We start from the raw sequence: 20,785 nt of genomic DNA, 5'->3' as shown, positions 1-20,785 counted from the left end.
TGGATGGATGGATATTATCTATATATAAAAGTCAATGTGCGTATGTATGTATTTTCCAGCATCACGTCCGAACGCCTGGAGCGATTTTCATGAAACTTGGTAAACACGTTCCTCATTGGTCAACTAAAAATACTGTAGGGTGAAATCAGCCGTAACCCACTCCCTTCTGGGTAGGGTGAGTGGTGATCTTGCGGTCTTGCATGCATGCTATCATCCAGTTGACACTCGGAACGACCACCAGAGGGCGAGCTGGAGGCGACTGCCAGCATTCTTTATGTTTGAGCGTCACCACCACTCCCCTGTTGCTTTTGAAATTAAATAGAGTTCTACGCGTGCAAGTGTGTGTGTGTCTGTCCGGCACCCGGACGTGAGATGTAGAATCAAGGTGAGGGCTTCCATCTTCGAGGATTCGCAAGCGAGGCCAGCACACCGGCAAAAGGAAAGCTCCGAAGAAAGACAGTCACTTAGTTGGTAATGCACAAGCGATGTGATCATGTCGGCAACACGAATCATTCTGTTTCCTTTGGAGGCATTAGCTCTCTGGAAATGTGTTCTTTTGAAATTGCGGCACATTAAGTAACTAAACAATATAGTAATATGACAGAAAAGGCGATATCCCTCCCATCGTGATTATGGCGGTATAAGAATCACATGAGAAAAATATACTTTAGCTTACATTTACTGATGGCTGACGCGGTTACAGCATATGACAGACTTTTATCCAGGTGGGAGTCTGGATCTACGCAGCCTGCCATTTTTTTGTCACCACGCTGAGAGGGTTTTCAGGACGGAGATCCGACAACAGCTTCGAAGGGTTTGGCTGTCGTCCAAGCCTTTTATTCTGTCTGCCTCACTTGCTGGTCTTCTCTGTCTCCAAACAAGAGCAACAACAACAACAACATTTATTTCTATAGCACATTTTCATACAAAAAAAATGTAGCTCAAAGTGCTTTACATAATGAAGAATAGAAAAATAAGAGACACAGTAAGAAAATAAAATAAGTCAACATTAACTAACATAGAATAAGAGTAAGGTCCAATGGCCAGGGGGGACAGAAAAAAAAAAAACTCCAGGCGGCGGAGAAAAAAATAAAATCTGCAGGGATTCCAGGCCATGAGACCACCCAGTCCCCTCTGGGCAATCTACCTAACATAAATGAAACAGTCGTCTTTGTATTTATGGTTTTCACGGAAGGATTTGATGATGATGATGATGATGATCACGTGGACTTCTGGCTTTTAGTCCATCAATGCTGGGGCATCATGGTGCTTTGAGTAGGTTGGTGGTGGCGCAGGCCGCCACCACAGAGAAACCAGAAAAAGAAACAGAAGAGAGCGTAGGGGTCAGTACGGATTTTAGAGCCACCATGAATAGTTATAATGATGAATTGAACATACAGAGTATCAGGATTAAGTTAAAGTGAAGTTAGGAGAAGGCCATGTTAAAGTAATGTGTTTTCAGCCGTGTTTTAAAGTACTCTACTCTATTCCTATTGACAGGCTATTCCAGATTTTAGGTGCATAACAGCAGAAGGCCGCCTGCCTCTCCACTTCTTTTAAGTTTAGCTTTTGGAATTCTAAGGAGACACTCATTTGAAGATCTAAGGTTACGATTTGGAATATAACGTGTCAGACACTCCGATATATAAGATGGGCAGGTAGGGACTGAACTCCTCCTCCACAAAATACAGAAATATCATAATGCTTACATGCCGGTTCTCATTCTCCCAACAAGGAATGAAGATTTTGTACTGATAGAGGACGGAAATACTATTCTGTGTTTAGGCTGACCATACAATCCTCCAGTTTTCTTTGGCTATCTAATCCAATGCTTGGTTGGCAATTCTAAATGCTGAGCCCCTGTGTGCAAAACCTAGCATGCACATGTGAATGGATGCATTAACAGTGTTGTCCAGATATAGTGACAGAAATATTAAAGAAAAATGTATGATAACACCTTCTAGCAGAGAGATGTCCAGAGTAGTTCTGATGATTTCAATATTTTAACAGCACGGGCTTACACAGTTAGTATATAGCGGTCGACTGCCAGAATTCTTTATGTTTAAACAGCACCGCGCCCCTGTTGCTTTTCAAATTAAACGGAGTTGGCCAGTTCCGAGCGTCAACTGGATGATAACATCCATCCTTCCATTATCCAACCCGCTGAATCCGAACACAGGGTCACGGGGGTCTGCTGCAGCCAATCCCAGCCAACACAGGGCACAAGGCAGGAACCAATCCTGGGCAGGGTGCCAACCCACCACAGGACAGATGATAACATATTTTTTATTATTTATTTATTTATGTATTTATTTATAAAGCACTTTAAAAACAACATCAAGGCTGACCAAAGTGCTGTACAATAAAAAAAAAAAAAAACAACATCTCAGACACACAAAACCAAAGGGTAAATGAAACAGAAACACATAAGCACATAAGAAATGAAGAGATTCTTAATAAAAAATACACAGATAGCCAACTTATCATACTGGGTTAAAAGCCAGGGAGTAAAAATGTGTGTTTTTTAAATAAGATTTAAAGACAGCAAGTGAAGGAGCCTGCCTAACGTGCAATGGCAAATCGTTCCAGAATTTTGGGGCTGCAACTGAAGTTTGCATCGTGCCTTGGGAACACGTAAAGGCATCTGGTCTGCTGACCTGAGAGGGCGAGATGGTACGTAAGGGTGCAGCAGTTCTGACAAATACTGTAAAGTGAGGCTCAACCATTAAAGGATTTAAAAACAAGGATCTTAAAATGGATTTGAAAACCAACTACATACATTCAAGACTGCCAAACAACGACATTAGTGAGTCTTTATTGCTTGTTAATTTATTTTTATTTTTAAGTTGTGTTTTTTTTTATTACGATTTTCTTAAACAATTAAAAAAAACACTTTATTTTCCTCCCGGGCAATGCTGGGTATTTATTCTAGTTGATAATATTCATAAATAATAACAATCAGCAAAGTACATTTGAATATTGGCAACCATACAACCTGATAGATGTTGATGCGGAGTTTCAGGTAGCAATGTCTCCAGTTAAGTCCTCATTTGTGGTCAGCTTTGTTCAGAACAAGCCGCATGCCTGTCTCAATATGGCTTCCGAGCTGTGCTCTTCATTAGAACATTAGAACACTCTCGACGAGAACAGGCCATTCAGCCCAACAAAGCTCGCCAGTCCTGTCCACTTATTTCTTCCAAAAAAACATCAAGTCGAGTTTTGAAATTCCCTAACGTCTTACTGTCTACCACACTACTTGGTAGCTTATTCCAAGAGTCTATCGTTCTTTGTGTAAAGAAAAACTTCCTAATGTTTGTATGAAATTTACCCTTAACAAGTTTCCAACTGTGTCCCCGTGTTCTTGATGAACTCATTTTAAAGTCACCGTCTCGATCCACTGTACTAATTCCCTTCATAATTTTAAACACTTCAATCATGTCACCTTTTAATCTCCTTTTCATTAAACCGTAAAGGCTCAGCTCTTTTAATCTTTCCTCATAATTCAACCCCTGTAGTTCTTGAATCAGCCTCATTGCTCTTCTCTGGACCTTTTCTTGTGCTGCTATGTCCTTTTTGTAGCCTGGAGACCAAAACTGCACACAGGACTCCAGATGAGGTCTCACCAGTGAGTTATAAAGCTTCAGCAGAACCTCCTGTGACTTGTACTCCACACATCAAGGCGCTATATAACCTGACATTCTGTTAGCCTTCTTAATGGCTTCTGAACACTCTTGGGAAGTTGATAGCTTAGAGTCCACTATGACTCCTAAATCCTTCTCATAAGGTGTACTCTCGATTTTCCGGCCACCCATTGTGTATTCAAACCTAATATTTGTACTTCCTATGTGTAATACGTTACATTTACTGACATTAAATGTCATCTGTCACAAATCTGCCCAAGCCTGTCTGCTATCCAAGTCCTTCTGTAATGATATAACGGATTCCACCTATCTTGGTGGATTAGCAGATAGGTGCTTCATTGTGTTGTCCTTTTCAGTTCATGCTGTGTGAGATGGTCTTTCATCAGTTTGGTAAGAGCGATCGAGAGAGAGAGTGAGGTAAAGCAAGCAAAGTTATAGGTTTTCTGTCCAACCCCTCCAGCCAATAGGGTGTCATGGCACTTACAGGCTTCTGATACAAGCCAATTCCTAACAGCTATACTTCAGACCAATGGGGGGACAGAACATCTTCATGCCTGCCACCCCTCTAAACCAGGTGTTACGCTAAAGCTTGGCAGTTAGGCAGCCTGGCTTTCCAGTGGGGGTTGACTGAGAGACTTTAGCAGAGAAATATTAGCCAAATTTGTCTGAGGCACTTCACCCCAACCCTGTCGTAAAATTACAAGGAGACTCAGTCCTAAAAGGGGGAAAGGGGTTCTTAAACCATTGTTGTTATTATCAATAATGTAACACTAATATTTCATGGCTTTGTCTAAGTTACAAATAAAGACATATAAAATATTTATCAACTTGTATGCAAAATTTCACATCACAACACTGATTAGTCTACATGCTAATAGTGAAGTAAAGGTAACTACAGTTTGTTTGTGCTTCTCCACTTTAAGACCCTCTGTGAGCCCACCAAGCACAGCTACTAATGGATTCGGAGGGATTGTGACTCCAAGGCTCTCTGAAAGGTATTTAAAGATTTTGGTCCAGAATGATGTCAATTTGGTACACGCCATCCAAAACATGTGGCCCAGTGAGGCTGGAGCTCGAGTGCAACGTTCACAGGTTGGAAACATTTTGGACAATTTTAAATGAGACAGATGTGCTTGATATATAATTTTAAGTTGAGTAATTGTATGCTTTGCACATATGGAGCTCAAGTGAATTCTGTGCATTGCTACTTTCCACTCCTTTTCTGAGATGTTGAGTGAGAGATCCTTTTCCGACTGTACTCTGGGATCTTTGAAAGGGAGGGACTATAAAATGGTTTTATATATTACGGAGTCCTCGAGTAATATTTTTTTCCGGCATAGAGGTAGGTGGGAGGTGAGGAAAATTGGGCAGGTTCTGTTTAACAAAGTTTCTAATTTGAAGGCAGTGAAAGAGATGTATTGCAGGAAAGTTCAATTGTAATTGTGTAATTGATGAAAAGTCGTTGTCTCTGTACAGATCTCTAAATGATTTCATCCTGAATGTTTTCCAGATATTAAAAACCGCGTATGTTTCAGAGGGTGGAAAAAGGCGGTTCTCGTGCAGAGGTGCCACAGATAAAAGCTTCTCTGTCTTAAAATACTTCATACATTGGTTCCATATTCTGATTGAGTGAAGCACAATTGGGTTGTTAGTATATTGGCGATAACTTGTATTAGTTGGGGTACAAAGCAAGGAATATAAAGAGGTGCTGCAGGATTTTATTTCTGTTGCGGACCAAGCCTGTGTTGTTCATCTATATGTGTCCAGGTTTTTATAGCTTAAATGTTTGCTGCCCAGTAATAAAACTGAAAGTTAGGTAGTGCCATGCCACCTTCTGCCTTAGGTCTTTGTAGGGTCGCCCTTTGGATACGTGGATGTTTGAATTCCAAATAAATTAGGTTATGGTTGAATCTAATTACATAAATAATGATGTTTAGGGTTTGATGTATATTGGAATGTTTTGAAATAAACTGCCTGAGCAGTTCATGCCTGCCAGGCGTTGAGATAAAAAACTTTTGAAAATAAAAAAAAATTTAGAGGTAAAAAATTAGGCAACACTAATTAACATAGAATAAAAGTAAGGTCCGATAGCCAGGGAAGAATGATAGACTGAAAAATACTCCAGACGGCTGGAGAAAAAAAAATCTGCAGGGGTTCCAAGGCCACGAGACCACCTAGCCAGCCCACACTGAGCATTCTACCTAACATTAATGACCTCAATCAGTCCTGATGATTTTCAGGCTCCACGTGGAAGAATTAGATGATGATGACAGTCATCTGGACCTCTGGCCTTCAATCCACCAGTGTAGGGACTGCACAGTGCCCGGATCAGTGATGGTGGCACAGATCACCACCACAGAGAACTAGAAAAAGAACAGCAGAGAAAGTAGAGGTTAGTACTGATTTTGGATCCACCATGAATGATAACTAAAGGCATGTACAGAATATCAGGGTTAAACTAAAATGAAGCAATGAGAGAGCCATGTTAAAGTAATGTGTTTTTATCAGTTTTGTAAAGTGCTCCACTGTATTAGCCTGGCGAATTTCTATCGGTCAGCTATTCCAGACTTTAGGTGCCTAACAGCAGAAGGCCGTCCGCCTGACCATTTCTTTTAAATATAGCTCTTGGAATTCTAAGCGGACCCTCATTTGAAGATCTAAGGTTACGATTTGGAGTGTAAGGTGTAAGGCATTCTGATATATAGGATGGAGCAGATTATTGAAGGCTTTGTAATCCATCAGCAGGATTTTATTTCTGTTGTGGACCAAGCCTGAGTATGTTCATCAATTTGTGTCCATGTTCAGGTTTTTATAGCTTAAATGTTTGCTGCCCAGTAATAAAACTGAAAGTTAGGTAATGCCATGCCACCTTCTGCCTTAGGTCTTTGTAGGGTCGCCCTTTGGATACATGGATGTTTTGAATTCCAAATAAATTAGGCTATGGTTGAATCTAATTACTTAAACATGATGTTTAGGGTTTGATGTATATTGAAATGTTTTGAAATAAACTGCCTGAGCAGTTCATGCCTGCCAGGCGTTGAAATAAAAACCTTCTGAAAATAAAAAAAAATTTTGAGGTAAAAAATTAGGCAACGCTAATTAACATAGAATAAAAGTAAGGTCCGATAGCCAGGGAAGAATGATAGACTGAAAAAAACTCCAGACAGCTGGAGAAAAAAAAAAAACAAAATCTGCAGGGGTTCCAAGGCCACGAGACCACCCAGCCAGCCCACACTGAGCATTCTACCTAACATTAATGACCTCAATCAGTCCTGATGATTTTCAGGCTCCACGTGGAAGAATTAGATGATGATGACAGTCATCTGGACCTCTGGCCTTCAATCCACCAGTGTAGGGACTGCGCAGTGCCCGGATCAGGTGGTGGTGGCACAGATCACCACCACAGAGAACTAGAAAAAGAACAGCAGAGAAAGTAGAGGTTAGTACTGATTTTGGATCCACCATGAATGATACCTAAAGGCATGTACAGAATATCAGGGTTAAACTAAAATGAAGCAATGAGAGAGCCATGTTAAAGTAATGTGTTTTTATCAGTTTTGTAAAGTGATCCACTGTATTAGCCTGGCGAATTTCTATCGGTCAGCTACTCCAGACTTTAGGTGCCTAACAGCAGAAGGCCGTCCGCCTGACCACTTCTTTTAAGTTTAGCTCTTGGAATTCTAAGCAGACCCTCATTTGAAGATCTAAGGTTACGATTTGGAGTGTAAGGTGTAAGGCATTCTGATATATAGGATGGAGCAGATTATTGAAGGCTTTGTAAACCATCAGCAGGATTTTAAATTCAATTCTAAATGGCACAGGTAACCAGTGCAGTGACGCTAAAACTGGTGTGAAGTGCTCGGATTTTCTTTTCCTAGTTAAGATTCTGGCATCTACATTCTGCACTCATTGCAAAATTAAAGTTCTTTGAAAGAAACAGGCACATGACTGTGCAACTAAAACCAGCAGCCATGCCTCCTGAACTTCAGAAGAGGTCCTCTACATGAAGCTAATGTTGAGGCCCAGCCAGTACTGGGGTGGGAGACCATCTATGAAAAAACTGGGGTTGCTTCTGGAAGAGGTGTTGGTGAGGCCAACAGAGGGCACTTACCCTGTGGTCTGTGGGTGGAACCCCATTGCCCAGTGTAGTGACGGGGATACTGTGCTGTAAAAATGGCGGCATCCTTCAGATGAGACGTGAAACTAAGGTCATGACTCTCAGTGGTGATAAGAGATCTGTGGGCATCCTTCGTCAAGAGTAGGGTGTATCCCGATATCCTGTGTGGACTATGGCCGGACATTCATTCCAGCCAATACCCCCAGGCCGCCAGAGGGAGCCATCCCTGCGAAATAGAGATGCCCTGAATTCCAGCAGGGCATCATGGACATTGGAGTTTTCCTGTACAGCCCTGCTGAATAACGTTGGGGCCACCAGGGGACACTGCAGGGAGGCTCGGAGACTTCTATTTTGCCTCTAACCCAGAAGTATGTCTTAATCACAGCGACAGAAGAAATGACGTACTTCCGGGATGAAAAGAAGAGTTTTGATCTGACCCGGAAGTGCTAGGAAGTCACATGGACTGAGGGTTCAGAAGCACTTCTGGGTCAAGGACTATATAAAGGACTGTGGGAGATCCCAGGGTTGATCTGAGTCGGGAAGAAGGGTGGCAACGCGTCTGGGAGTGGAGGATTGTTTATTGTTATCGTAGTGATTATTGTGAGTTATATGAGTATTGTGGAGTGTAGGGTGCTTGGTGCACATTATTATTATAAAATAAATAATTATTGGACTTTTATCTGGTGTCTGAACTGAGGGTTCAAGGGGACGACAGCGCTCCCTATCTGTCACACCTGATTGGCACCTGCATGGCCTAGTCATGGCCCCCTATTTATTCCCTTTCTTTGATTGGCTTTCTCTCTCACCCCTTCATCACCTAATAGCTAATGTGTGCCAGGCGTACTGGCACAAAAATGGCTGCCATCACATCATTCAGTTGGATGCTGAACATCAGCGGTGGTTGAATTGGCTCCCCACTTTGTGAAGAGCATTGAGTAGTAAGAAAAACACAATATAAATGTAAAGAATTATTATTTTTATTATTATTATTATTATAAACAATGACGAGCGAGTTGTTTTAGACAACTTGGGACTCTCTAACTGAAGTAGCTCTGAAGAGCGGGTCTGGCTTGGGAGTTCCGACTTTGTGCCAAGCTCTGTTCCAAAACTGGATTGACGGCTCCAACCAGAGGGGGTGGGCCTTCTCTGTGGGATGAGGGCGGGGTCAACCATCCTCATTGGGCATCTTCTTGGCACTGTGGAGTGAAGAGAGAATACCATTAGCGACAGCGCCCCCTCTCAACCCGGGGTGGTATTACATGCCTGAGTTGAGACCATAAGGTGGTCCTCAAACACCCATGCGTGACAACAGCAATAATTTGTGTCAGGGTTACTGGGCTTTACATAAACAGCTGGCTTATACATGTTTTGCACTCAATTATAAAACACAAAAACAGTGAAACCCTATGATAACACACCCCATAATAGCACAAAATGGGAAATGACGCAATCATTCATAGGGTCATTATTGTCACATGTCCAGAGTATCCATTTCCCCAACCTGCTTTATCTAGGACTGGGAGCCTCTACCAGAAATCTAGGTGCACATGGCAGTAACAGCACCAGGGCTCGGATTTATAAAGTTTGTGTGCGTACAAAATGAGGCCTGAAATGTGCGTATGCAGCTTTCTGTGCAAAAGAAAACTTAACAGGAGAAGTTGTATCTGTTTATGGCAACTCTGACCTGTGGGTACGCAACATTTGGGAGACCCTGGGAAATGACAACACCCTTAAAGATGGTGGGAAATGCTGCCTTATTAAATAAATGACAACGCACGTGTCTAATAATTCAAATTGCCAAGCCGCTATCATAATGTGTGTTGACGTGACAAGAAGGTCACTCTTCTGTCATTAAAAGGCTGCATAATTATGGGCTTCATGGAAGGGAAACCAGGAGAAAGCTCATTTCTCCAAAAGAACATAGTGCTGTGGCTTAAGATTGAGAAATGAGCAGCTCAGGCTGTAACTGCATGGGTGTTCTTGGCACACACTGTACTGGGCATCTTGGCACATGGAACTTGGCATGGCTACTGAAGTACTGGGACATCAATTCAAGCCCAACAGCTATCTAACTGTGCCACAATGAATAAATAACACTGCCGCATACAGAAATGTGGAAATGAGTGACCTGTAATGTTACCAACAAAGTATCTTGGGTTGTGGTCTATTATAGAAAATAAAATATAATTGGAGGTTCAGCGGATGAAAACATTTCTGGACTACTGGACATCACAGTCATGATTAAATAATGAACAGAAGAGAATAACCATTCCACATCCATTTTCAATTTCCTGCTTTTATCTGAAGAAACGAGGAGAAATCTAAGAAAGGTTCAGTTTGGCAAGCGGTTTAAGTGAACATGCACTGCTGATAAAGTATGTCGGGGGAGAGGGCAATGTGGGTTTTCTGCCTTTAAATTAATATTTTTTGTTAAATGCAACTTGCTCTGGATTCATAAATTATTGTTTTATTTCCTCATCTTGTATTTTATATGATATTCACGTATTTGAGGTGCACAATGTCCACAGGCGCCACAACTGCTCTCAGGTTTTATGACTGATAGACTGACTACAGGGAGCCTGCCCAGCTGCTAAAAGCCTCTTTCATTTCTTCACAGGAGAGACTGGTCCTGTCTGTGCTGCCGCGCTTTGTTGTCCTCGAAATGATAAACGACATGACCAACGTGGAGGATGAGCATCTGCAGCATCAGTTCCACAAAATTTATATTCATCGCTATGAGAATGTCAGGTGAGCCGGTGAAGCAAATTCTTTGTTTAATTAGCAACTTACTCTGTGTGCTTTTTACTTTGCTAGAACAATTGTGAGGTACTTGGGTTAAATGCTTAGAAACACAGAATGTCTTATGACGTGCGTAAAAACAGACCAACTGCAAGAGAGAAATGAAAAAATAGGAAAGAAAGGGAATAAAGACAACACCTCAAAAGGAACAATCAACAATATGTCTATCTATCTATCTCTCTTATAGTGTCTGTCAGTCTATTATATAATGATTTTCATCTGTTTGTTAATCTATGTATCATTATCACTCATCACATCTATCAACCTGTGTGTTATAGTGCTTTGCCTATATGTCTAGCTATTTTTTATACAGTGTGTCTCTTACATAGTATCTTTAATTTATATAGTGCCTTTCAAATCTATGCATCTATCTGCCTATTTATCTGTCTGTTCCATACCACCTTTAATATGCATCTATTTACCATATAGTACTTTCTATCATCTGTCTATCAATTTATGTGTTATATATCACCCTACTTATGTATCAATCCGCTTGTTAAATGTTGACCTCTACTTGTCTATTACATGGCACTTTTCATCTCCTTATCTATTTGTTATAAAGTGCCTTTCCTATCTTTTTAGCCACTGAGTTTACAATACATCTATAATGTAATGTGTTTGATTTCTATGTAACTGTCTGTTTAATATAGTATCCTTCAAATCGATCTACCTTTCTACAATTTTGTACCTTCCTTCTATTAAATGGAACTTTTCATATCCATCAATACTTTCTATGTAATACTCTTCCCTTTCTGTATATTAAATAGTGCCTTATATCTGTCTATCTGCTTGTAATAAAATACCATCCTAACTATGTAGCTTTCTTCATATAAGGGGCCTTGGATCTATCTATCTATCTATCTATCTATCTATCTATCTATCTATTATATAGTGCCTTTCCTATCTATCTATCTATCTATCTGTCATATGATGCCTTTCATATTTATCTATTTATTATATAGTGCCTTTCATATCTATCTATGTATTATATAGTGCCTTTCATATTTATTTATCTATCTATGTATTATATAGTGCCTTTCATATCTATCTATGTATTATATAATGCCTTTCATATCTGTCTATCTATCTATCTATTATATAGTGCCTTTCATATTTATCTATCTATCTATGTACTGTATTATATTGTGCTTTTAATATCTATCTATATATCTATCTATCTGTCATATAGGGCCTTTCATATTTATTTATCTATCTATGTATGTATTATATTGTGCTTTTAATATCTATCTATCTATCTATCTATCTATCTATCTATCTATTATATAGTGCCTTTCATATTTATTTATCTATCTATGTATTATATAGTGCCTTTCATATCTATGTATTATATAGTGTCTTTCATATCTATTTATATTTCTATCTATGTATTTTATAGTGCCTTTCATATTTATCTATCTATCTATCTATCTATGTATTATACAGTGGTGTGAAAAACTATTTGCCCCCTTCCTGATTTCTTATTCTTTTGCATGTTTGTCACACAAAATGTTTCTGATCATCAAACACATTTAACCATTAGTCAAATATAACACAAGTAAACACAAAATGCAGTTTTTAAATGATGGTTTTATTATTTAGGGAGAAAAAATCCAAACCTACATGGCCCTGTGTGAAAAGTAATTGCCCCTGAACCTAATAACTGGTTGGGACACCCTTAGCAGCAATAACTGCAATCAAGCGTTTGCGATAACTTGCAATGAGTCTTTTACAGCGCTCTGGAGGAATTTTGGCCCACTCATCTTTGCAGAATTGTTGTAATTCAGCTTTATTTGAGGGTTTTCTAGCATGAACCACCTTTTTAAGGTCATGCCATAGCATCTCAATTGGATTCAGGTCAGGACTTTGACTAGGCCACTCCAAAGTCTTCATTTTGTTTTTCTTCAGCCATTCAGAGGTGGATTTGCTGGTGTGTTTTGGGTCATTGTCCTGTTGCAGCACCCAAGATCGCTTCAGCTTGAGTTGATGAACAGATGGCCGGACATTCTCCTTCAGGATTTTTTGGTAGACAGTAGAATTCATGGTTCCATCTATCACAGCAAGCCTTCCAGGTCCTGAAGCAGCAAAACAACCCCAGACCATCACACTACCACCACCATATTTTACTGTTGGTATGATGTTCTTTTCTGAAATGCTGTGTTCCTTTTACGCCAGATGTAACGGACATTTGCCTTCCAAAAGTTCAACTTTTGTCTCATCAGTCCACAAGGTATTTTCCCAAAAGTCTTGGCAATCATTGAGATGTTTCTTAGCAAAATTGAGACGAGCCCTAATGTTCTTTTGCTTAACAGTGGTTTTGTCTTGGAAATCTGCCATGCAGGCCGTTTTGCCCAGTCTCTTTCTTATGGTGGAGTCATGAACACTGACCTAATTGAGGCAAGTGAGGCCTGCAGTTCTTTAGACGTTGTCCTGGGGTCTTTTGTGACCTCTCGGAAGAGTCGTCTCTGCGCTCTTGGGGTAATTTTGGTCGGCCGGCCACTCCTGGGAAGGTTCACCACTGTTCCATGTTTTTGCCATTTGTGGATAATGGCTCTCACTGTGGTTCGCTGGAGTCCCAAAGCTTTAGAAATGGCTTTATAACCTTTACCAGACTGATAGATCTCAATTACTTCTGTTCTCATTTGTTCCTGAATTTCTTTGGATCTTGGCATGATGTCTAGCTTTTGAGGTGCTTTTGGTCTACTTCTGTGTCAGGCAGCTCCTATTTAAGTGATTTCTTGATTGAAACAGGTGTGGCAGGAATCAGGAAATTAAACTCAGGTGTGATACACCACAGTTAGGTTATTTTTTAACAAGGGGGCAATTACTTTTTCACACAGGGCCATGTAGGTTTGGTTTTTTTTCTCCTAAATAATAAAACCATCATTTAAAAAACTGCATTTTGTGTTTACTTGTGTTATATTTGACTATTGGTTAAATTTGTTTGATGATCAGAAACATTTTGTGTGACAAACATGCAAAAGAATAAGAAATCAGGAAGGGGGCAAATAGTTTTTCACACCACTGTATAGTGCCTTTCATATCTATGTATTATATAGTGCCTTTCATATCTATTTATCTTTCTATGTATTATTTAGTGCCTTTCATATCTATCTATCTATCTATCTATCTATTTATCTTTCTATCTATGTATTATATAGTGGCTTTCATATCTATCTATCTATCTATCTATTATATAGTGCCTTTCATATCTATTTATCTTTCTATCTATGTATTATATAGTGCCTTTCACTTTTACCTGTCTGTGCCCCTGAACTATGTGGCACCTCCCACCAGTTTGTATAAACCGGCTCTTCAGTGATGTCTTGATGTTCTTTTGTCTTTTACCTAAATGCATTATTAAACTTAAATATGTTATAAATGTTTAATATCACAGACGTGGCTCAGGTTTTGTATCCTTGTGTCCTTTCACCTGTCCAGCTGTGTGCATTGGAGGCAAATCTCTGCACTTAACTGTGACTCTACGAAGTCGCACGTTGACCCTTATCTTGCCACCTCTCCTTGTCTGTCTCTTCCATCTCCTTCAGATGTGTGCCTGCCATGGTCCGATTTCATGATGATATCTTGTTGCCTGTGCAATGATTGTTTTTTTTTTTTGATGAAATATTGGACTTCTTTAGAGCCTTCATAAATTCTAGCAATGGGATTGGCGAGTGACTGATTATACTGCATATAAAACAATCCTTCAGCCCATCTGTTGTCAGATTTGTTTAATCCACCTCAGGATGTCAAAGGCCAGACTCAGCAGTGTCACTGAGCAACGAGAATATTAGAACAAGAAGGATAGTGAGATTTTATTGGGCAGAGGGTGTGAAACCTGCTGAGATTCAATGAAGAATGTTGACTTGTGCTGATCATTAAGCTGTCTGGGTGCCCCAGTCACTGTGCATTGTGCCATGAGGAGATCCATAGCTGATAACCAAATGTGCAGCAGCAGCAGCAGACAAAGTCATCAGTCGGTCTTCTCTGATGAAGCAATTTGCTGTGTCAATGTGGGCTTGTGTTTGCGATGCTGATGGTCGACCAGATGGTCTGCTTGTTCTTCCTGCTTTAAACCTTTCTACCCATTCATACACTTTTAGTTCCTGCTGTTTTCACTTACGTATTGAGCCAACATCCTTTGGAAAATTTTTCAGCAGGTTTCACTCCCTCTTCCCAAAGACATCTCACTGTGGAGTGTTGTTCAGCAATCCAGCAGTGACGAGGCCCTGGTCATTGGTCTTTGACTTCAATTAGACTACTGGCAGAGCTCTGTGTTGTGCATGTTCAAACTACCTATAGACCATCCTGAACATGTTGCATGGTGTCAACTTCTATCAGTTACAGTAACCACACAGTTTTCACAGTTGAACTCTTGATTTTCCGACCACCCATTGTGTATTCAAACCTCACATTTTTACTTCCTATATGTAATTCTTTACATTTACTGACAATAATTTCATCGTCCACAAATCTGCACCAAGCCTGTCTGCCATCCAAGTCCTTCGGTAATGATATAACGGATTCTAAATTATCTGCCATTCCACCTATCTTGGTGTCATCTGCAAACTTAACCAGCATGTAACTTACATTCCTATCTAAATCATTTATAGATATTAAAAATAGCAGCGGCCCTAACACTGCCTCCTGCTGGTCACCACTCTTAATGTCACCCAATTCTGATGAGGTTCCTCACCCCATCACCCTCTGCCTTCTGTGTCTGAGCTAATTCTGCACCCACCTACAGACCACATCTTGAACTGCCACTTCTTTTAATTTGATGCCCACCCTCTCATGTGGCACTTCATCAAATGCTTCTGAAAGTCCAGATCAATAATCTCATCTGCTCCACTTTGATCGTATGCTTTTGTTGCCTCCTCATAGAATTCCAGCCTGTTAGTAAAACACGACCTCCCTCTTCTGACCCCACGCTGACTGTTCCTAATGACTTCTGTCCTTGCCATGTGTTGCTCAATCTTATCCTTATTAATTCCTTCCATTAATTTTCCTGTGAACACAATATGGTCTTGGAGCTCCAGGAGACAAAAAAATGTTTCGACCGTATTTATGCGTGTACTACGCGCACATTTTTTCCCAAAAATTAGCATTAGAAAATCTTCTGCTTGGGCTCGCTCACGCACTTGCTCTCTCTCTCTCGCTCGCCCACTGGTGCTCTCTCTCTCTCTCTCGCTCACTTGCGCACTCGCTTGCTTGCACTCTCTCTAAACGCTTCCTATACAATCACAACGCACATCGTACACAGGGCAAAACTTTTTTCGCGATTTTCTTTGTAAAAATTAGGGTGCGCGTCTTACACGAGGGCGTGTGGTACACGAGTAAATACGGTATTATGTAATACTCCAAAGCAAAGGAAATGACTGAAACTGGCTTGTAAAAACAGCAATAAAAAGAAAAGATTAATAAGCCAACGTGGCATCCAAAAGTGAAACATGAAAACGTCTTGGATTGACCGAGTCACAGTCCAGATATCATTTGTGAGCACAAGGGGGCACCACTGAGCCCCAAACCTTAAACACAATGTTACCCAACACAATTCCTAGTTCAGATAAAAAGGTTTTTAAGATGAACACCAGCCAAATATTCCAAAAGAAACAGAATTTTCCCCCACTCCACCTCCACCTATTGAGTGTCGAATAGTGGAGTCAGAGTCAGGAGGTGGTGGGCTCCTTTTAAGCTGGACCTGGGAATGCTTTCGGTGCCCCAGTCTGTCCTCTTGGATGCACCTCCAGGTCATATGGAAACCAGGGTGGTCCTCCCTCTAACGGCATCCAGGGACCTTGACAGGGTAGTACTTTTGGAACTCCAATTCCCAAGTTCCCCGGTGGGTGTTCAAACTGTGACACCAAAGGAAGACCTTGTCATATGGGGGATGGAACTGCTCTTGGCCTCCAACTTCCACTGATCCATCATTTATACGACTCCAGCTGGGTAAGAGGCCGTTTCCTCATCCAGCCGGTGTGCTTGTTTCTACTTCCACTCCGGCCTCCTGTCTGGAATGCCCGTCCTTCCTCTTGTCACCAATTGAGAAAGTCCAGCGGGACTTGACAAAGGGCTGATCCTTCATGATCCCCATACAACCTGGCCTGGTAGACTTTGAGCACTTTGAAAGGAAGAAGAACGGGGGAAAATGGCAGAGCTGATAGAAAGAGCGACCGGACTACAGAGACCTGATGGAATGCTGACATGGCTGCCTTCTACTAAGTACACACTTGAAGTGGGTGAATGCTTATGTGAACAGTTAGGTTGTGATTTTTATTTCTAATAAACTCTGCCAACTTTGCTCAGTTCTGTTTTCACGTGGGCATTAAAGTGTTTTTCTTTGATCTGTGCCAACACTGTGATTCAATGTTGTATAAAAGTTAAGTGTGAAAATCTTTCAATAGACACTGTATTAATATTTTTACCATATTTACCCCTTCAGGTTATTACTGATAATTTTTTTTTGTCTATTTTCCATTCATCTTTTCTGAATGAAATATTAATGTGACATTTCCGTATTTTATCCAGCATTCTTTTTGCAGACGTCAAAGGATTCACCAACCTGTCCACGACTCTGTCTGCCCAAGAACTCGTCAGGATGCTAAACGAACTCTTTGCAAGATTCGACCGACTTGCACACGTGAGTGACGGCAACACGCTAACTTTAAAACAAACAGCTCGTCTTTTTTTGTGACCCGTCCCCAGCACACCCAGCGTCCATCAAGGGCTAGTAGAGATTATTCTCAATTGGAGATGAACCTGCTTGGTCTAAGTAGCTGCTGCCTTTGGGACATTTAACTGCTGATTTAAGTCCAGTAGTGAAGGAAGCCAATGACCATCACTGTGGTGTTAATTTTATTTTGAATCTTTAAAAGAGATAAATGGGATTACATCATACAGTCATGGTATCTTCTAACCTGCTTAATACAAACCAGGGTCGCAGGGGTTGTTGGAGCCAATTCCAGCTAGTGTGGGACACAAGGTGGGAACAAACCCTGGAGAGGGTGCCAGACCATCATGGGATGAACACACACACAAACAATTTAGTGTCACCCACTCACCTAAACTGCATCTCTTTGGACAGTGGAAAAAACACTGGAGCTCCTGGAGGAGACCCAACATGCAAATTCCACACAGGGAGGACTTGGAACGTGAACCCCAGTCTCAATGTTACGAAGCATGACATGGTGTGACCATAAGCAAGTCACTTCAACTGTCTGTGTTGCAATTGGAAAAATAAAAGAAATGTAACCCAATGAATATCAAATATAAATTTACCTTGGATAATGGTGTCAGCCAAAGTAATAATAGGTAGGCAAGTGAAAAGTTGGGACAACAACTGGGTTGTCCCATTTAGTGAAAGCTGTCCAAACAAAAATCACGCCTCTTGGCATCAATGTAAATAGCCTCTCAGACAAAACAACAAAAGAATTTGTCTCTTTACCACAGATTGAGGGGTTGATCACTGGAGGTCCGTCAGGCTGGCAGGCAGAGTGGTGGCTCTGAGGCTAGGGATCTGCACTGGCAATTGGAAGGTTGCCAGTTTGAATCCTGCAAATGCCAATAGGGACTCTGCTCTGTTGGGCCCTTGAGCAAGGTCCTTAACCTACCTAAATTGCTGAGCACTTTGAGTACTGAGAAAAGCGCTATATAAATGAAAAGAATGATGATGATGAGGCTGGGGACCTCTAAGTGACAAAGACGCCTCCTCACAGCTGGCTGGGCTTCTTATATCACACTGACTGGAAGAGGTGGGGCTAAGTGGGGGGTTTCTCTGTGCTGTAGAGAGAGAAGGAGAAGAAGATGTTCGAAACAGTGCCATCTTTCACCCTAGTAGGTCATCATGTACGTCAATCAAGCCCATGAGAAGATGCTCCGACACACATGCATGATGATAGATAGATAGATAGATAGATATGAAAGACATTATATAATAGATAGATAGATAGATAGATATGAAAGGCACTATATAATAGATAGATAGATATATAGATATGAAAGGCACTATATAATAGATAAATAGTGTAACAAAGGCGCTATGTGGGTGCCGACCTGACACAGACTTACAATGAAGGCACGTTAAAATTAACCAAAATGATCTTTATTTTCTTCACCTGTGGGCCACATCTTCCCCGTGACCCATAGGCACAACACAGTCCCAAAACACACAAGTGAGCACAAAAGCAGAAACACTCTTCCTTTCCTCCATTCCTCACAGCAGCTTTGCCTACCTCCTCCCGAGTCTGGCTCTCCGGGTGGTGGCTGCTGGCCCCTTTTATAGTTCACCCGGAAGTGCTTCAAGTGCTTGATTGCCGAGCTCTGGTTGCACATCTGGGTGTGACGAATACACTGCACATATGGGCTCAGGAGTCCCAGCTGCAGCACCCCCTGGCGGCGCCTGCAGGACCCAACAGGGTTGCACCAAACTCCAATTCCCATGGAGCCCTGTGGGAGACCTAGGCACCACTCCAACCCAAGGGGGTTGCCATCTAGCGTCCAGGGGGAGGTATTGAATAGTCCATTGCTGCTCCCCTTGAACATATACTGAAGGGGCTTCCCAGCCGGGCATGCGCCTCAGCCGTCCTCCACAATACAGTAGATAGATAGACAGATAGATAGATATGAAAGGCACTATATAATAGATAGATAGATAGATAGATAGATAGATAGATAGATAGATAGATAGATAGATAGATACTTGGTGCTAGTAGAGTTGCAGTAGTATATATGTGACAAGATATGTTGATGTTGTATATGGCAGCTGAGACAGTTGTAACTTGGTCCCTGAAGAACATCTGCTGATCCTCCCCAAACATCCTCAAAGTAGGGGTCGGTGGATGGGTGACTGTCAATTGGCCCTATTTGAGTGTGCAGAAGAGTAGTCACGAAGGGACTATGCATGAGTCTGAACTGAGACTGAGATCTGATGCCATGCAAAAGCAGCATCACCAGACGCCATTCATCAGTAGACCTGAGTGGTTGAGAAGGAGAGTAGGACTTCACAAATGTCTCCATATATTTAGGTGCTCACCTGCTGACCACTCTGTAGACTATACTATGCGAGATATGGTCTGACCTTACAAATGTTTTACAGAGTGAATCTTCAGGACCAAGAGATTGCTGAATCATGGTCCTTGAAGGACAGCTGGTCATCAATCCCCACCCCAGGGATTCTTCAAGCAGGGGTAGATGGATGGGTGGCTGTCTATTGACCCTATATGGGTGTGCACAAGAGTAGTCAAGAGAGGAGTTACACGTAGAAGAGTCTAGATTTGATGTCATTGAGAGACATCATTCCTCAGCATCCCTGAATGGTCGAGAAGGACCTCACAAGTGCCTTTATATATATATACATATAGATGGTGATCTGTTGACTATGCTGTAGGCAAGCATGAAGGATTTGAACTTAATATGTGGTGCTATAGGGAGCCAATGTTAGTGATCCAAAGAGAGGAGTGACATGTGTAATGGATTTGGTGTCCTAGCTTGGGGTTTTCATACCTTTTGCTTCTAGGACAGGCTTTACCACGAATTTAGGATCACGGAGATCTTGGATTTTATGTCATCTCCTATGATGCTCCCTATGCAAGGTGCTATATAAATTAGAGACTGTGAGTTATTGTAACACCCTACTGATAAAATACTCGATAAAATCCTCAACAGCTGGCGCAGTTGTAGAATGGCAAATTGAAATTGTGGTATTTGGAAAGGTCATGTAAAAAAAACCCAAAAAAAACAAAATGGCTTTCTTATGACAGAATGGTGTAATAATGGAGGGTCCCATCGCGGATTTGCTCCAAGAATTTTATAATTGTCTCCCCTCCCCCACCTCCCATCCCTATAAACTGGTACACGGTTAATTATGCCACATAAAAGCAGCCATGCATTCAGCACACTAACTCATAGTGTATAAAACATAATTAACCGGAGAGCGAAACCAGGCAAGAAAGGAAAAAAATGAACAATAAAGATGACGCACGCGTTGATAAGATCTGCTAAAATAGTAAATTGCAACCAAACTCCGCACACTTGCTTTCTTTAGAGACCCGCCGCTGCCTATTGTGAGACCGACGCGTTTGAAGCCCATCTGCAGTTTCTTTCTTTTCTCATTTCCATAGAGGTACATCATGTTAATAAAGACTTCACCTGAAATTATCCATCCAGCTATATCCTAACTACAGGGTCACAGGGGTCTGCTGGAGCCAACCCCAGGCACCAGGCAGGAAACAAA

General features: G+C 41.3%; 1 protein-coding gene across 2 annotated transcripts in view; it reads left to right on the top strand.

Moving 5' to 3' along the window:
• adcy8 (adenylate cyclase 8 (brain)) overlaps window positions 1-20,785 on the top strand; it is a 330,936-nt gene that overhangs the window by 97,098 nt on the left and 213,053 nt on the right. For both annotated transcript variants that reach the window (XM_039753982.1, XM_039753981.1), the window contains exons 3-4: window positions 10,376-10,506; window positions 17,083-17,194. In XM_039753982.1, coding sequence (XP_039609916.1) covers window positions 10,376-10,506; window positions 17,083-17,194 — 243 coding nt within the window. The remainder of the gene's footprint in view (window positions 1-10,375; window positions 10,507-17,082; window positions 17,195-20,785) is intronic.

The sequence above is a fragment of the Polypterus senegalus genome, chromosome 5, assembly GCF_016835505.1.
Source record: "Polypterus senegalus isolate Bchr_013 chromosome 5, ASM1683550v1, whole genome shotgun sequence".
In the NCBI taxonomy this organism is placed as follows: Eukaryota; Metazoa; Chordata; class Cladistia; order Polypteriformes; family Polypteridae; genus Polypterus; species Polypterus senegalus.
This window is presented reverse-complemented; position numbering and strand designations above follow the sequence as displayed.